Source organism: Phallusia mammillata, chromosome 5 (genome assembly GCF_965637545.1).
Source record: "Phallusia mammillata chromosome 5, kaPhaMamm4.hap1.1, whole genome shotgun sequence".
Taxonomy (NCBI): Eukaryota; Metazoa; Chordata; class Ascidiacea; order Phlebobranchia; family Ascidiidae; genus Phallusia; species Phallusia mammillata.
The window spans coordinates 18,109,023-18,127,603 of record NC_137256.1 but is presented as its reverse complement, the minus strand read 5'-3'; the positions used below and the strand labels follow the sequence as shown (position 1 = coordinate 18,127,603).

Genomic DNA, 18,581 nt, shown 5'->3' with positions numbered 1-18,581 from the left:
CAATAAAGGTCAATATTTAGTAGATTTCACGTCGGTCACTTATGAACTAGTTATCGACGTCCTTAGACGTAGAAATTTTAACTGGTTTTCGACGTCATATTTTGGTCATTTGCAGTACGTCCAATAAAGGTCAATGCCGTATTTACTCGATTGTAAGCCACCCTCGTTTATAAGCCGCACTCGATTGTAAGCCGCATGTTGAGGTGTTACAAAAATAATGTAAGCCGCCCCCGATTGTAAGCCGCACCCTGGAATTTTAAATACGATTGTTTCTTAGTAAATCTTTCTGTTGTTATCTGGTATGACTATTTGCCCATCTGTTTGCTACGTTGATAACTGTACCCGACCGAACGTGTATTGAAGTATAATCTGTACACGCATACTTGTTTTGAACCCCAAATAATTTAACATTTTGGAGTGTAGAAATAATTTCGGTATAAAATTAAAATATAAGCCGCCCTCGATTGTAAGCCGCCCTCGATTATAAGCCGCACAAACGGCAGCTGAAAAACAATATAAGCCGCGGCTTACAATCGAGCAAACACGGTATTTAGTAGATTTCACGTCGGTCACATATAAGCTAGTTATCGACGTCCTTAAACGTAGAAATTTTAACTGATTTTCGACGTCATTTTATGGTCTTTTGAAGTACATCCAATAAAGGTCAAAAATCAGGAGATTTTCGGTCGGTCGCTTATGAACTAGTTATCGACGTCCTTACACGTAGAAATTGTAACTGATTTTCAACGTCATTTTTATAGCCTATGTTATATTTTCCGTCGACAAATTTTGTGTGATTTGAGTCCGGGGCATTGAAAACTTGGCATAAAGTTGTGTCGCGACAACGATGTTTTTCAACAATCCTGTTTTTGCGAGTTCAAAAATACTGTACTTTAGACTCAGTGCAAGTTAAATGGATTTTCTGCGTTAAGAAACAGTTTTTCTTCACATCGCCAAAATATTCCATGAAGCCTTTTGTTCCAGCTACTCCCTACGTAATGGTTCGGAACGAGATTTTTTTTTGTAACATAATTTTTGTTAGCATAGGTAACGGTTTCTAACGACCACATAATGTTACAATTTTTGTTCGGAACATATTTTTTCAAGTCAACGAAAAACCGTTAGATGGAGGTAGAGGTCTGCGAATTTTAGCATTCAAACCGCACAGCTAAATTAATTTTATGTGTTTATTAGTTCGGAATTTTGATGAAGTGAAAGTTTTCAATGGGAAAATGGGGCTTAGGGATTCAACAACATTGTTGCAAAAGAACATTGGAAACATTCAATAGTAAAATGGGGCTTAGGGCTTCAACAACAAAGGTGCAAAAAGAGCATGCAGCGATGAAAATAAATGATTAAGTACAAAAAAAGGGAAGTGAACACCAAACATTGGAAACATTCAATAGTAAAATGGGGCTTAGGGCTTCAACAACAAAGTTGCAAAAATAGCATACAGCGATGAAAATAAATGATTAATTTCAAAAAAAGGGAAGTGAACACCGAACATTGGAAACATTCAATAGTGAAATGGGGCTTAGGGATTCAACAACATTGTTGCAAAAAGAACATTGGAAACATTCAATAGTAAAATGGGGCATAGGGCTTCAACAACATTGTTGCAAAAAGAACATTGGAAACATTCAATATTAAAATGGGGCTTCGGGCTTCAACAACATTGTTGCAAAAAGAACATACAGTGATGAAAATAAATGATTATGTACAAAAAATGGGAAGTGAACACCAAACATTGGAAACATTCAGTAGTAAAATGGGGCTTAGTGCTTCAACAACATTGTTGCAAAAAGAACATTGGAAACATTCAATAGTAAAATGGGGCTTAGGGCTTCAACAACATTGTTGCAAAAAGAACATTGGAAACATTCAATATTAAAATTGGGCTTCGGGCTTCAACAACATTGTTGCAAAAAGAACATACAGCGATGAAAATAAATGATTAAGCACAAAAATAATGAAAATGAACACTGAACATTGGAAACATTCACTAAGATAATAAGGTTAATGGCAATGCAAAACAGAAATGCAATGGGTTTAAGTTTCCAAAATAGCTTGGGACATGTAAAATGTAAGTAAATGTATGTTTGTTTTGCAGTCAATAAATTAGGTAATTTTAAAGCTGCATCACACACTATCAACTACAGTAAGAAATATGAATAGAAAATATAAGAATAGAAAAAAGTTATTTTACAGAATCAATGTAACTGCATGACATGTTATTTTAAATAATTTAGAAAAGTCTTCTCTTTTTTGGTGATGCTTCAAGAATCTGAGCTGCATTTTTCTTTAGTTGGTGTACCTGGAAGTAGACAAAAAAATATTAATATTTCTTGGAAAGATTGCAATTTTATATTATTTCATGTACGTTTAATGGGATGTCATTAGGCTGTTACAATTATCCTACTTGTATCTGGTATTACTAAGCTTTAAAAAGTTCAAGTCTAGTAAACTTACATAGCGACTGTTGGATTCTTTTAGCTTTGTAAAACAGCTTGTCTGCTGGCCACCTCGCTTTGCATAAACCATCTTCAGGAATTTGAGAGAAGTCTTTAAATTTCTTGTTGTCCAATGTTTTTAAGTCAGAGATTCGAAAAATTTGTAAAACTTCATTATCGTCCACAAACTGAACCATTATATACAATGATTCATCTGCAACATAATATAAATAATTGTAAATACAATTATAACTACCATGACTACGACAACTTCAATGCACTATGTTCAGAGGTAGTTCATGACAGCGATTGGTTGCAATCAAGTAAACTTGTCAGTTATTAAAATTGCATTGACATAAATAAAATACTAAAAGCAAAAAACGCAAGCCTACCAGTGCTGAGTTTTTGATTTTCTGACGTTGTGGTTGCGATTGTTTCTCCACTTTCTGTGACACAGTAAATGAAATTAGACAAGTATAATATTAAGTTAGTGCAAAATAAGCGTAACTCTAAAAATAACGAAGTCAATATATTTGACATAACAGTCAAAATTCTTGCAGAGTTTAGTTTAAAATTTCCTTCTTATGGCAGGAAGATGCTTGAGTTGTGACTCTTATGTCAAATTTATTGGCATTGCTGCTTTTGTATAATGTAATATAAAGTTAGATTACCCCAATGGTCGTTATGGAATGACTGTATAGGTGGCAGGCACACCATGTACAACTAGAGTGCTTACTTATAACATGTAAATGCCTGTCTAACATTGATTGTAGTATGTAAGTCATATACATACCAGATTCTGACGACTCCTGATCCGATTGAGATTGAGATATATCTTCTGTACAAAACAAACAACTATTTAATATCAAATTAAAACATACTTATATCATCTAGAACAGTGATTCTCAATCTTATACGGACCGTGTACCACCTGACAACTTTTTTTATCACTGCGTACCACCTCCAAAACCTGTTTGAATGGATAGACCAAGAAATAGGCCCATTTTCTCGCCCTGACATAGTTTAGCATATTCCGTAATTTTAAAAGACTGTACAAGACACAAGTTTCGCCCAAACCAGGACTGATCAATCGGGTCAGTTAAGTTGCAATTTTAGTTCAGACTTAAATTAGGTATGATGGAGCTGCTCGCGTACCACCGGAAAAGTCCTGGCGTACCACAGTTTGAGAACCACTGATCTAGAATATAATGATGAAAAGGTTTTAACTGACCAAATTGCGAAACAGAAACTATTGAAGAAAAATCCTGTTGGGTAGTTGAAAATGAATTAGTAAATGGGTGCTTACTTGAAACCACCTCCTCCATAGCCATCCTAGCTGTTTCAACAATTTCCAAAGGATGAGACAAGTCATACACCCCATTTGCCATTTCGATTGAGTGCCCCTCGGCCCTGGCAACTGCTTTTTGAACTTCTGCTGGAGCATCTCGCATTTTGGTTGTTATTACTTTTCTGACATCAGTTGCTGAAACTGCCATTTACGTTGATAGAAACCAGTTTGAAAAGCCTATTGAATGTAGTGGCTTCCATTTCAGCACCAGCAGTAACCAATGACGGAAAAGCTTGAGATTTCTCTCCCGGCTTATGTTTCAAAAAAGCCCATGCATGGTCAGATGCAACCTTGAGGTGATCATATTCAAGTTTGGACAAAACAATGCAACCATGTCGATTTTGTTCTTTCTGCTTTTCAACTAAAATTGAAAAATTCCTTGGGCAGTTTCCTCTTTTCCTAACAGTTCATCTCGCCTCATTCCTCTAAATATTCCACCCCTGCATCCTAGTCTGCATATAACACGACAGAAAATGTCGCCCAACAAAAGCTCCAATTGTTTTTTTTTTTAAGTTTCCAAACTTAGTTTGACGGATCCTGTCCATTTCTTTTGTGATCTTGTTGTTGTTTTCATATTGCAAGATTTCTTTGGTGTGTCGAGATCCTTAAGCTTCTTTCTACTTTTTTCTTTTACATATTGTTCACGTTTCTCTTTCTGTTTCTTTCTGAATTTGTGGTAGATGACGCAACGGAGCGTAGGCTTTTACAGTGACAATAAGTGCTGAATCAGCAAGTTGCATATTGTTGACTCATCAATTATTGTCAAGACGTCCCATAGCTAGTTCAAAATGATTCTAAAGAATATATTCCTTTTTTTGCAACATTAGCTATAGCATTAACAAAAGTTGTAACAAAAGGTGTGTTACAAAACGATAAAATACTTTGGTTGGTAAATTATTGCTTCCATTCCAATCAAAATTACACACATCAAGGTACAATGAACATGACACAAAACAAACACGAAACAGTGATAGATTTCATCATTTTAATAGAATACATAACACATCACTAGATAACGTACACCCATATTTTGCACATGGCTTTAAATGATTTTGTTAAAAGTGATCCTTTCTGTTGTTGTTCTAATCTTTGGCAATTTCTGTAGTTCATGCTTTGATTACATCTGTCGTAGAGTACTTGTTTTTAACCAGTGCACTTGAAACTTTTTTTCATACTTCTAAACAAGTGAATATTTGATTGTGTGCTGAGAGGAATGCAGTGTTTACAGACTATCTAGTGCTACATTAGCGAATTTTTATGTGAACAGTAATGTTATGACGTAGAATATCAGTTCCAAAATTTAAGACTTAATGCAGCTGAGAAGCGCACATCGTCATCATTCGCAAGGAACGACCGTTAAAATTAAGGCGCGTTGACATACAGACAAGCACCTTTCGGTTATAAAACACGAACGGTTTGACATAAATTCAAACGGTTTTCACTGGCCAACTCTAAATTTCACTTAGATACAGCATGCAAAGGTATAGGTCATTCCAATGAGTGAATCGGAATTCAGAAGCGTACATGGTCATTATTCGCAAGGAACGACCGTTAAAATTAAAGCGCGCTGACATACAAACAAGCACCTTTCGGTTATAAAACACGAACGGTTTGACATAAATTCAAACGGTTTTCACTGGCCAACTACAAATTGCAGTTAGATACAGCATGCAAAGTTTCAGGACATTCCAATGAGTAAATCGGAAATGAGAAGCGCACATGGTCATTTTGGGCAGGTCACGACCGTTAAAAATTAAGGCGAGCTGACATACAGACAAAGACCTTTCGGTTATAAAACACGAACGGTTTGACATAAATTCAAACGGTTTTCACTAGTCATCTACAAATTGCAGTCAGATGCAGCGTACAAAGTTTCAGGTCATTCCAATGAGTGAATCGGAATTCAGAAGCGTACATGGTCATTATTCGCAAGGAACGACCGTTAAAATTAAGGCGCGCTGACATACAGACAAGCACTTTTCGGTTATAAAACACGAACGGTTTGACATAAATTCAAACGGTTTTCACTGGCCAACTCCAAATTCCACTTAGATACAGCATGCAAAGTTATAAGTCATTCCAATGAGTGAATCGGAATTCAGAAGCGTACATCATCATTATTCGCAGGTCACGACCGTTAAAATTAAGGCGCGCTGACATACAGACAAGCACTTTTCGGTTATGAAACACGAACGGTTTGACATAAATTCAAACGGTTTTCACTGGCCAACTCCAAATTGCAGTTAGATACAGCATGCAAAGTTTCAGGACATTCCAATGAGTAAATCGGAAATGAGAAGCGCACATGGTCATTTTGGGCAGGTCACGACCGTTAAAAATTAAGGCGAGCTGACATACAGACAAGCACCTTTCGGTTATAAAACACGAACGGTTTGACATAAATTCAAACGGTTTTCACTAGTCATCTACAAATTGCAGTCAGGTGCAGCATACAAAGTTTCAGGTCATTCCAATGAGTGAATCGGAATTCAGAAGCGTACATGCTAGATATTCGCAAGGAACGACCGTTAAAATTAAGGCGCGCTGACATACAAACAAGCACCTTTCGGTTATAAAACACGAACGGTTTGACATAAATTTAAACGGTTTTCACTGGCCAACTCCAAATTGCACTCAGATACAGCATGCAAAGTTATAGGTCATTCCAATGAGTGAATCGGAATTCAGAAGCGTACATGGTCATTATTCGCAAGGAACGACCGTTAAAATTAAGGCGCGCTGACATACAGACAAGCACCTTTCGGTTATAAAACACGAACGGTTTGACATAAATTCAAACGGTTTTCACTGGCCAACTCCAAATTTCACTTAGATACAGCATGCAAAGTTATAGGTAATTCCAATGAGTGAATCGGAATTCAGAAGCGTACATCATCATTATTCGCAGGTCACGACCGTTAAAATTAAGGCGCGCTGACATACAGACAAGCACTTTTCGGTTATAAAACACGAACGGTTTGACATAAATTCAAACGGTTTTCACTGGCCAACTACAAATTGCAGTTAGATACAGCATGCAAAGTTTCAGGACATTCCAATGAGTAAATCGGAATTCAGAAGCGTACATCATCATTATTCGCAGGTCACGACCGTAAAAATTAAGGCGCGCTGACATACAGACAAACACCTTTCGATTATAAAACACGAACGGTTTGACATAAATTTAAACGGTTTTCACTGGCCAACTCCAAATTGCAGTCAGATACAGCAGGCTTGTCAAACTCGCGGCCCGTCGGCCGCATGCGGCTCACGAACAGTCAATAACAATTGTAGTATTTTTTTAGATTTTTTTGATAAAACTAAATTTTTCTTACTTTTCAAAGCTATTATTTAAACAGACATTTAGCGAAATTTAATTTGTAAATACAAATTCTTATGTTATGAATAGAAACGATAGTAATTAAACCGTTCCTCATACTTTCAGTCAAGGCTGTACAATCTGCGGCCGTACGACCACATTAAAATATATGTACTGGCGGCCGTGATGTAATTAAAACTCCTTTGCCAAAACTTTTGATTTTCAAACTGCCCGAAACAGATGTTGTGTTACTGAAAAGAGTATTACAAGCCTAGCAGTCATATGCGTCAATCTTTTTGTAGACCTATTGTGTGCAAACAATGCGATAAAACAGGTAGTAAAAGCATCACAATATAGATTATGACGTAATAAACATTAAAACTGATTTTTATTGTGCAACTCAATCTGTTCATCATGTTGTAAATTAATGTGATAATAAATCCGGACCCCCCTTTTTAAAAAGTTTTGCGTAAATTAAATAGGCCCAAATCGTTTCCGTTTACCGCTGATAACAGGGAGTCGTTATCTCAAAGCCCTGAGCCTTCAATCTCTTGTATTCGCTTGTTATCTAATCGCCAATTATGACGTAACAAGGGTTTAATAAGGAGTTTTATGCGCTAACAATCGGAAAGTTACGTTCCGGCTGGAACGCTGGTTGCAATTTCTTGGTTGGTGTTAACTGCACTTAATGCAACATATTAAACTGTTTTTGCATTTGTATTGTTTCGACCTGCCAAACACGTAATAGTTTTGTCCCAAACATTAGATCGATGTTAATCGAGTTGTGTTATTAGGGTACACGGAATTTGTGACTGCCACAATTTATGCCTTCTACAGTTACCAACTTTAGTGCATTCGTGACATTGCGCAACTTTAGCATTATCGCTTTAGAAAGGCGTTCAGTCCTTGAGAATCTGTTCCCCCTTTTTAAGCAACGATTTTGATCACCTGACGCTTATCGCTTATCTTGCAGCTGCAGTTTTGCTGATTAAGCTAGATACCAGCGGCAAAACCAGGAAAATACAAAGCTGTCGCGAAAATTATTTGTTCTTTCTGTCAATTGGAGTTAGTGGCAGTTTAGCATGTGAATTACGTATTTAGTATCGTGCGGTCTAGCGTGTTTGCAAACACTTTTCGTAACAAAACTCTGTTCCAACTAGTACTTTTCGTAACAATTTTTTTCCAGCTAACACTTTTCCGAAACAAACTTTTCTTACGGCTAAAGCTTTTTGCGAGCTAAATTTATTCAAAACCGATGATTTTTGCAACTTAAAGGATGGTTGAAGCTAACAGTTCATGTAACAAAATTTTCTTACAACTATCACTTTTCGTAACAAAATTTTGTTTCATCTAACACTTTTTGTAACAAAATTTTGTTCAAGCTAACATTTTTTGTAACAAAATTTTGTTCCAACTAACAATTTTTGTAACAAAATTTTGTTCCAACTAACACTTTTCGCAACAAAATTTTGTTCCAACTAACTATGTTTTTGTAACAAAATTTTGTTCCAGCCAACACTTGTTGCCTCAAAATTTTGTTCCATCTAACACTTTTCCGTAACAAATTTTCTTAGAGCTTTAGCGTTTTGCGAGCTAAATTTATTGAAAACCGATGATTTTCGCAACTTAAAGTATGTTTCAAACTAACACTTTTCGTAACAAAATTTTGTAACAGCTAACACTTTTCGTAACAAAATTTTGTTACAGCTAACACTTTTCCGTAACAAATTTTCTTAGAGCTTTAGCTTTTTGGGAGCTAAATTTGTTTAAAACCGATGATTTTGAAACTTAAAGTATGTTTCCAGCTAATACTTTCCGCTACAAAATTTTGTTCCAGCTAACACTTTTCGTAACAATTTTGTTCTAACTAACACTTTTCCGTAACAAAATTTTCTTACGGCTAAAGCTTTTTGCGAGCTAAATTTATTAAAACCGATGATTTTCGCAACTTAAAGTATGTTTCAAACTAACCCTTTTTGTAACAAAATTTTGTTCCAACTAACACTTTTCGTAACAAAATTTTGTTCCATCTAACAGTTTTCCGTAACAAAACTTTGTTCCAGTTAACACTTTTCCGTAACAAAATTTTCTTGCAGCTATAGCTTTTTGTGAGCTAAATTTGTTTAAAACCGATGATTTTGAAACTTAAAGTATGTTTCCAGCTAATACTTTCCGCTACAAAATTTTGTTCCAGCTAACACTTTTCGTAACAATTTTGTTCTAACTAACACTTTTCCGTAACAAAATTTTCTTACGGCTAAAGCTTTTTGGGAGCTAAATTTGTTTAAAACCGATGATTTTGAAACTTAAAGTATGTTTCCAGCTAATACTTTTCGCAACAAAATTTTGTTCCAACTATCACTTTTCCGTGACCAAATTTTCTGCTAACAAATACCTTTTCTAACACATTTTAGTTCCAGCTAACACTTTTCCGTAACAAATTTTTGTTCCACCAAATAGTTTTGTAACGTAATTTCTTCCAATTAACAATTTTGTATCAAAATTTTGTGACAGCTAACACTTTTGGGAACGAAATTCAATTTTTATGGTTTCACCATGTATGTGCAGATTTAAAACACAAAATGTTTAAAATATGCTTAAAAATTCTCTTTGTCGCCACCTAATGAACAAAAAAATACGGTAACAAAATTTTTTGTTACACCCAATTTAACGATGTTTTTCTGTTCAAAAATTTTCGTTACGACATACCAGAAATTTTTGTAACTTGGAACAAAATTCGGAACAAAATTTTCGTTCCGAAACGAAATTGTTCAATTTGGAACGAAATTTTGTTACTCGGAACGGTTTCGCTAACGGTATTTCCGAGTTAATGGAAAATTGCATTATGCCCCATTACCTTGGGTATCGATGCAGTTAAGTGGAAAAATCATTTGATGTTTGACCCCGTCCCAGCGGTTATCGCTGCAATGTTTATGCCGGGATGTCCATCAAACTTATTGTAAGGACTTTGAATTTAAATTGGGCGCGACTTTTTTATTCTCGCTTAAAATCTGTGACGTATTTTCTTTCCCGCGCAAACTTCGAGCCCAGTGAGAAAGAAAGAAGCATCGCGGAACCAGGGTTGCCAGATGGCCTAAAAATCGGACAAAAAACGATAAATTGGCCTAATTTCACATGCTGTATCCGACGCCTAAAAATCATTAGGACATCTAGTTTTTTGTCCTAATATGTCCGAATTTTGCTGATTGAATAACTTTTTGTTTCCTTCCTATTTTTTGAAGGTTGCAAACCTTTTTTTACGACAAAATGTGGTTTAAAATTGCAACTTGTTTTGGGTAGTACCTTGTTTAGGACATTAAACACATAATTGTCAGCCAGTGAATGTTTGGCCATTGTTGTGTACAATGCGATTGTATTGTAATAAATGGTTATCTAAGGTGATATGAAGCAACAAGTTGACGAAACATTTTTTAAACGTTGCGAACCAATGATAAACGCTACAGCAACGTGTTGCAATTACCAACTAAATACTATTTCAAACATATCGTTTTTTTCGAACATGGTAAGTTTGTTGGGTTTTAAGTTTGGATTTCAGTTCTTGTGGTTGCACGCATAAGTGACGTCATATTTTACGTCCGCCGCTTTGCATTTGTGTACAACTTGGCGTTTATGAGTGTAGGGAATGTAAATGCACAGAAATAGCGGTTGGCACCTCGATATTAACACCTTGTTAGCAATTATACACTCTCGCTAAGGGTTGAGGTTTTTTTGTCCTAAAATGTCCGATTTTTAGACAAATACTGTCCGAATCCAGCCGACAGTACCTGGCAACCCTGCGCGGAACCGAACGTGGCACTGGTAACTGGTATAAGGCGAAGTCAGTTTTAGCTTTTGTTTACAGGTTTGTTTTATATTAACGAAGTACCGTTATTGTGTCTAAAGAGATTATGGCGTTTTGGAGGCAATACAGGAAATTGAATAAAGCAGTTAATGTCATGTTTTCACCATCATCCAGTGATAGTGATATTCGCCACGGTCTGTATTATAAGTGATATTCCATTGAGGCAGGATAAAAGAAGTGCAATAAATGGTGAAGAATGGTGATTTGAGTTAGGCTAGGCCCATTTTTCCACTCTGTTAAATTAATGTGGAATAGGTTCAAGACTTCAAGCCACAAATTATTTTGGGTTTTAAGACAATTGTTTTGTTTAAAGTAACGTCATAAAATCTGCACTGTGTCTCTTTAGTATACAGCCAACTTTACTTTATGACATGTTAAATAATGAAAATGGGAATTAAGTTTTTTTTTTTTTTTTTTTAAATTGATACAAATTTGCTACAGCTGGTTAAAAACCTGTATATTTAACTCCTACATAGTAAATTATTGTTTAAAGAACCCTCAGAATCTGGTGACTGCGAACTGGAGGTAATATCAGTTCCTGATGTTCCAGAGGAAGAAATGAATTACCTCGATGCCGAAAAGGTTTACGAAGTTTTTGTGTTTTGCTTCATTATTTCCATGGTTGATGTTCTCATTTAATTAGTGACCAAGAACATGTGTACATTAGTGTTTTTGTACATGTATGTGCTGCCCCGATAGTTGACCAACATTAAATGTATTGCATTTCCAGAACATGCATCGAATGAAAGAATTAAATATAAGTTTTGTTGATGAACTCTGTGAGTCACCTGTCCCTGGTACCCACCAAGTTTATGGCAATCAATTTACTTTTTGCATAGAATGTATACATATCATGGTGCAAAAATGTTTCCTTCCAAGTTATACTTTTTTATGGTGCAGATATCAGTACAACTTCTACCAACCTTAATGGAGGGCTTTCGGCAAAAACTGCAATGTCACAACTTCGTAAGTTTGAGTTTTAATGTTTTTTTTAATTGGTAAAATTTGTTTTGTGGGTAGAAAATGGTTTGTCTTGATTGTGCTTTTTGTTTGTTTGAATATACTGCACTGTAAGTAAGCATATACAGTATAGCACAATGTTATTTAGGTTTTCAAAGAAAGGTATTGTTTATGCTCCAAAACATTACACAAAAGATTGATGGAATTGGACGAAATCACCTCCCCCAAACAGATCCATTTCATCTTGAGAAGATCAGTAATATAGAAGGGTTTAAAAAACAATAGAGTTACAGATTGAAAATGAAAAACAGCAAAACCTGCTGGTAAGTATTTTTGTTTGCAAGCCAATTACAAATTGATTTGTAATGTTCACATAAGGTACTTTAGTGTAGTACAATATATTTTGATTAATTCTTAAAAAGTTTGTCATAAAACACAAATACAATATCTAAGGATGCATTTTTCTCTTTGTGACCCAAATTAGTTTATTGGTAGTCAACATTTGGTCAACTTTAAATGTCGACACTTTAATCTGGTGGTACCGAACGCTGCACAGTATCTCAGGAAAGTGTGTGAAACATCATATACCAACAAATAGGGTTTGGAACAAACTGGACTAGTTGCGGCATAAATTGTTTTCTGAATATTTAAAAAAAATAGCCAAGCATGGCTCATTTTTGCAAAAAATAAACATTTTGACAGAAAATTTTTGTACATTCATAATTAACTCAAAAATGCTGATGAGAAGAGCTTTTTGAGAACTTAACATGTGGTACCACACAGTGTTTAGTAGGGATGTGCCAAAACTGCAATAGTTCTGTTTGGCCGAGCACCGAGCATCTCACTTTAATGCTCGGTGCTCGGCCGAGCACGCTCGGTGCATTATGACGTCACAAAAATCCCCTTTCTAAGTTTTAGCTCTATAAGGTCTCTTACGTCAGTGTTTTATTAAGCTGTACATGCCCATAAAGTACGCATTTTTCCACCATCGAGTACATTTGAAAAATCATTCGTTTTTGTTCATAGACACCCGTAAGGACACTAGTTGTATGTTAGCAGGGCATTATTATGCAAATTTAACGTTCGGGTCAGTTTGTGCAACTGCTCGGCCGAGCACCGAGTATTAAAAACAGCGATGCTCGGTACCGAGTACTCGGGTTCTGGCTCGGCTCGGCCCATCCCTAGTGTTTAGTACCACCCCTTTAATATGTGGTTTCCAATCCACTTTAAAATTCATTTTTTTGTTCCAAATGCTATCAGTGACACAGGCATTTTTGCTCAGTTGAAAACAATCCATTTATGTTAATGTTCTGCAGAGACTACAGCTGAAACTTATTGGTAGGAACACGGCTAAGGACAGTGTCAATTAAATTCAGAAAAGGTAAAATGGTTTTGGATGCAGATGCTTTTGAATTAATGCAATAACAAAATTTACTCTGTATCCTTTTCTGTAGAATATTTACAAATTCGTTTATGGCAAACATGAACATTCAAGGAGGGCATGGAAAAGTGACTTTTTCAAAATCCGCATTATTATCCCCATTAAGTTATACTTGGTAAGTTGCTTCTTTTGTCACAATATTTATTTTCTACATGTATACATTTCAGGCATGCTTTCAGGCAACTACTCTGCTTTGCCATTAAAGCAACATGTTGCATGCCCTTTATTGTGGGTCCTCTTTCCCAATTTTTACCTTCTGCGTTCCCCATTTTAAAATTGACCTATTCTCTCGTGTGTTGTTGCATGAGTCACATGTTGTATAATATAGATTTGCTTGTTTTTCTTACAAAACCATTTTTTTGCAGAGGCAGTGCTGGAACTTCATCCAAATGTGCTGGAGACCGCATATACAAAGGCCGTTGGGTTGGGGGTTACTTGAAACATGCGCCTGCTAGAAAAGGAGGTCGCTTGTCCTCCAATTCAAGTTCGCCCACTTGAACTTTTCATGTTGGGTACCAGTTGAACTGGACCAGTGGTGTTGTTCATTTTACTTTTTCGCAGTCTTTTCATACATCTTCGTTTCCTTTCATTAAATATTTTTAACTTGAAGGTGGTGGACTACTTACGACGACTATTTGACGTCTTGTACAGACGAAAAATGGACGTCGATAGGCGAGAACAGGCGTCTTTTGGACATGGGTTTTCGACTAAATATTGACGCAGAATAGGCATCCGAAAGGAGATCAACGAATGAATTTCGACGTCAAATTGACGTCCAGCTAAACACGTCTTAATTTGAAACCGTTATGGACGTCTTTTGCGTTTGCACTTTCGACCAAAAATGTACCAGGTTTCGACCACTAGTAGAAAAAACGAATAAGTTTCGACGTCAAATTGACGTCCACCTAAACACGTCTTAATTTGGGACCGTTATCGACGTCTTTTGCATTTGCACTTTCGACCAAAAACGTACCAGGTTTCGACCACTAGTAGAAAAAACGAATAAGTTTCGACGTCAATCCGACGTCCAGTTAAATACGTCTTAATTTGGGACCTTTATCGACGTCTTTTGAATTTGCATTTTCATGTGGTATAAACCGAATTTTGTTGTGTTGTTAAATGCTAATCAAAAGTAATTGTTAAAACGTACGTTCTTTGTGATTTTGTGTAGAAAAAGCTATTGCTCAGTATTTGTTTATTATCACGATTGTTAAAGCTTGTTTTGCATTAATGATTATTCGTTTTTTTTATTGATAAAAATGTAATGCCGCGGTATGTCATTATGTTTTTTTAATATTGTACGTTGTGTAACGTAATGTGATTGTTTTTGATTGGATTTTTTAACGCACCACTGAAACGTAACAAATGTGTACATTAAACGCCGACTTATCTGGACTTTATGAAACTCGTGCAAAATTGTGCAAAAAGGTGATTTCACAAGGGCAGCAGCTTTTAATGTAAGTTTGAAGGACGATAGTGTGACATATGTCAGGATGAACGGAAATAAGAGCCTGTAATGTCAGTGCACTGTTGTTTTTTCTTAACACATTTTATAATGCTTTCTGTTTTAGTGCGTTACACTAAGCAGGAAGCACCTTGACAGTACGAAGATGAAAATAAACAGAGAAAGTAATTTAGGTTAGATATAGGAAAAAAGAAAAAAACGCGTAGGGTAGTTACACCAGAAAACTGTTTAACAAGTCTTTGGCTTTAATTTTGTTTTAGCATGATAGAATGCTCACAATCACAATTTACTTTTCACATCATCGTACAAAGCAAATTTTAAAATTGTACCAGTCATAATAATAAAACACTTTATAAAATCACTAACATTAGACACAAAAACAAATAAACAAAAAACAAACACAATTAAATTTTGCTAGTGCTACTGCGAGTTTGACTTAAATGTGAAGTTTTTGTGGCTTGCGTCGATCTGGACACAAAACGTTTTTTGGGTCTCCTAAATTTTGCATAAATTTTATCAATAATGTTTGAATAAAGAATCGGGTTAAGAGCACTATTGATTGGCGGTAACACTGTCGCTGCTAGAGCATACGAGATTCTGTCGATCTGGATTCCGTTGAAGTTGATAAAAACCATAATAGAAAGTGGAATCCAGCAGAAGAAGTCAGTTACAATCAAACGAATAACTTTTCTTTGCATGTCTGCCAAAAAAGATTTTTTAGTTGATCTTTCATGACTGGAGAGTATTATCTGATGTATGCGATTTGAACAGAACGTCGAAATGTCAGGTAAAGCAATAAATTTGGCACAAGTACTTATTCAGTTTCTATATTATTTGTGCAGTAGTGTTTGGTTTCAGCCGGTTTGCACCGGTTCTGTAGAACCGTCTCACGAAATTTTATGAGATCAGCGAACCGATTAGCATTACTGGTTAATGTCAATGGACTTTTTTTTAACAGAACCGGCTGAAAAATATGACTTTGTGATAGAACCGGCTGACAAAAATTTTTAATCCCACCACAAAAAATAGGTTGAACAAACCTGAAGATATTGCTTTGTCTTTTCTTGATGCAAAGGCTGATGGCTCTAGCCTTTAGGACTATTATAATGTACGTGATTGGCACAAAAACAAACACCAGGAAATTTAGAATGGAAATTGCAAGAGAAAACTTCCACGATTGATCATTCGGGGTTACAAACAGATTCGGAATACACACGCTATTAGCGCTGTAATATCTAAAGAGTCAATACAACTTAATATTGAACAAACGTTTGCAAACGTACAGATTCTAAACTAACAAAACAAATACATGGTAGAAACTTAGTTGAACGAAAAACTACAATAATGATCTAACTTATTTGTTTTAGACTAGTCAGTTGGAATATGAAACTTTTGGCAAATGCTCACCCAAAAAGACTTGTATCTTTTAAATATGTCTCCAAAATGGCATAGGACGAGTAGAAACGTTCCAATTCATTCCAGGATTGAATATTAGATACTTGTTGAACCACTGAGTCAGATTGATTAGATAAATACGGGGAAAGTGTCAGTAGCTTGATTGTAAAGTTTTTTGCGGCATCAAAAGAAACCACAACGTTGCTAAAATAGGGATTGCTTTCAATCAAGGCTTGATCTACTAAGGTGCTCTGTTGGTAGACTGACAAGGGAACGAGAGCAAAAGTGAAAGACACCGCCCATGTAGATGCAATCAATGCAAGAGAAAAACGAACGCTCGGTTTGCTCAAAGCGACAAAAGGCAGGAAAAAATGAATATGATAGTTTAACGTCCGAGAGAAAAACTTCAACAATACTTGACTACAAAACATTTGTTTGTGTTGAAAATTTTGAAAATATCTATGTTATAATGGTAACATATCCAATGACAGAAGATTTTTGATAAGTGCATACCGGATAATGTCACATTCTGGTTTGTTAAATGGAAAATGGAGATGCTGTGCTTTTATGTGGGAAAAACTCTGGTTAATTCTATACTCTGAGTAATTGAATAAGAATTAAATTTGCGATTATTCAGAATTGTATTTGTTTAATATGAAAAAAAACAAAATTTTACATTTTACCTTTACGACAGCGTACAGACGGGTAACTGTCAAAAACAACATCGTCAATACGGAAGTATCGCTTGATAAAACAACCAATACTCCCATAACAACACACGATTGACTGCTAAGCCATTCTAGAGACTTTGAGCAATATCTTCCACTGTAAACCACTCCCGCTATTCCCAACATGAACAGGTAAATTGACATTAGAAAATCCGCAACCGCTAGATTTAACACCAGCATGTGATTGGTGCGCAGTGATGCGGCACGGACCATGTCGAAAACTTTCTTTAGGGCCCTGCTTTCGCCAATGATGACTGTCTAAATATTGTATTAATGCATATTTAGTGTTTTTCTTAAAAATGTGGACCTCGATACAGAAACCTGTGTACAAGAATTACGATCGTTAACCATAAATAAGTTGTAAGTTAGATGAAGCTAATACGCAAATCATAATATCGTAACTTGCTTTATTTAAATGAGTAAAATAGCAATTTGTTTAAAAAACAACAAATTCCTCTGATCAATTGCTGCCTAAAGCAAACTTTTGCTTAATCGTTGAATAATTGTTTTCGGCTTAACTCAACTAAATTCAATTTTGGCTGAGTCAGTGCATAAGTATTCAGAGCAGACTAGGACTCACCAGTTAAACTTAGCTTTTTGACAAACGTCTCACCATTGAACCTCGGGAGAAGAACAGAAAAACCTGTCCTGACATTGTGTTTCTGCAATCTCCATGGTTCTAACACGGATTCAAATAAAAATGCTCCTTTTCTGAAAAAATGATTTTTTTTATTAAACAAGTAAACATAAGAGGCATGCTGACTCCAGCTTACTAAAATAAGCTTTCCACCGGACAGTAACATTTTGATTGCTTATCAATTTGCTTGGCTACGTGACAACAAATCCCCACAGATGATTTTGAGTCAGTTGAACATCTTCAAAACTGGAGGTGTTGTTAGATATTGATACTTTAATGTATAAAGCTTTTGCAGCTGTGCATTGGGCATATACTATCGTCACATTTTCACTTTGAGACGTGAGCTGGTGATCACTTTCTCCACTGAAGAACTCTAAATGTAAAAAATGTATTGTTAGTACTTGCAAGGGTAAAAGATAGTATTCTTCTGGTACATTTGTTTATTTATTTTAACAAAATCGGCTCATCAACATTGTTTTGCTTTCATTTTGATTTTTAGTCAGTGAAATAAGACGATGAGATGTAACTCAGTGGTACTTAAACGGGGTTCGAACGAACCCCAGGGGTTCGGCAATGCCGAATAAGGGGTTCGACGAAGGTCTTTTTGAAGTACAATACAAATACTCGTTTTTTGTCAAACTTTAGGGTCCGTAAACATGTTTATTAAAATATACGTATTGGCGGCCGTGGCGTAAATAAAACTCTTTTGCTATATATTTTGATTTTTAAACTGCTCTAAACAGTTTTTGTGGTACTAAAAAGTGTACCAGCCTAGTAACCATATGCGTCAGGCTTTCTGTACGCCTATTGTGTGCAAACAATGAGAACAAAACAGGTACCTCAAGCTTCACAATATAGATTATGACATCATAAACACTTTACTGATCTCCACGCAATGCAGCCCCCTGCACTAAAGTTTTATTTATTTTTTGACATAACAAAGAGCATTGTGCGTGTTGATTGCAAGCCGAAAAAC

The 18,581-nt window shown here is 35.8% G+C and overlaps 2 protein-coding genes across 2 annotated transcripts; one reads left to right on the top strand and one right to left on the bottom strand.

Moving 5' to 3' along the window:
• Window positions 1-988: 988 nt before the first annotated feature.
• Window positions 989-5,092, bottom strand: LOC145230431 (uncharacterized). Its single transcript, XM_080095857.1, has 5 exons — window positions 3,757-5,092; window positions 3,244-3,288; window positions 2,843-2,896; window positions 2,470-2,664; window positions 989-2,314 (listed from the first exon to the last, which is right to left on the bottom strand). Exons 1-5 carry the CDS (start codon window positions 3,944-3,946, stop codon window positions 2,277-2,279), a joined length of 522 nt encoding a protein of 173 aa, XP_079951983.1. The 5' UTR covers window positions 3,947-5,092; the 3' UTR covers window positions 989-2,276.
• A 5,365-nt stretch (window positions 5,093-10,457) lies between these two features.
• On the top strand, window positions 10,458-14,775 carry LOC145230572 (uncharacterized). The gene is made up of 7 exons (XM_080096019.1): window positions 10,458-11,168; window positions 11,473-11,561; window positions 11,880-11,945; window positions 12,088-12,262; window positions 13,256-13,320; window positions 13,394-13,495; window positions 13,746-14,775. Exons 1-4 carry the CDS (start codon window positions 11,069-11,071, stop codon window positions 12,202-12,204), a joined length of 372 nt encoding a protein of 123 aa, XP_079952145.1. The 5' UTR covers window positions 10,458-11,068; the 3' UTR covers window positions 12,205-12,262; window positions 13,256-13,320; window positions 13,394-13,495; window positions 13,746-14,775.
• The last annotated feature ends 3,806 nt before the right edge of the window (window positions 14,776-18,581 follow it).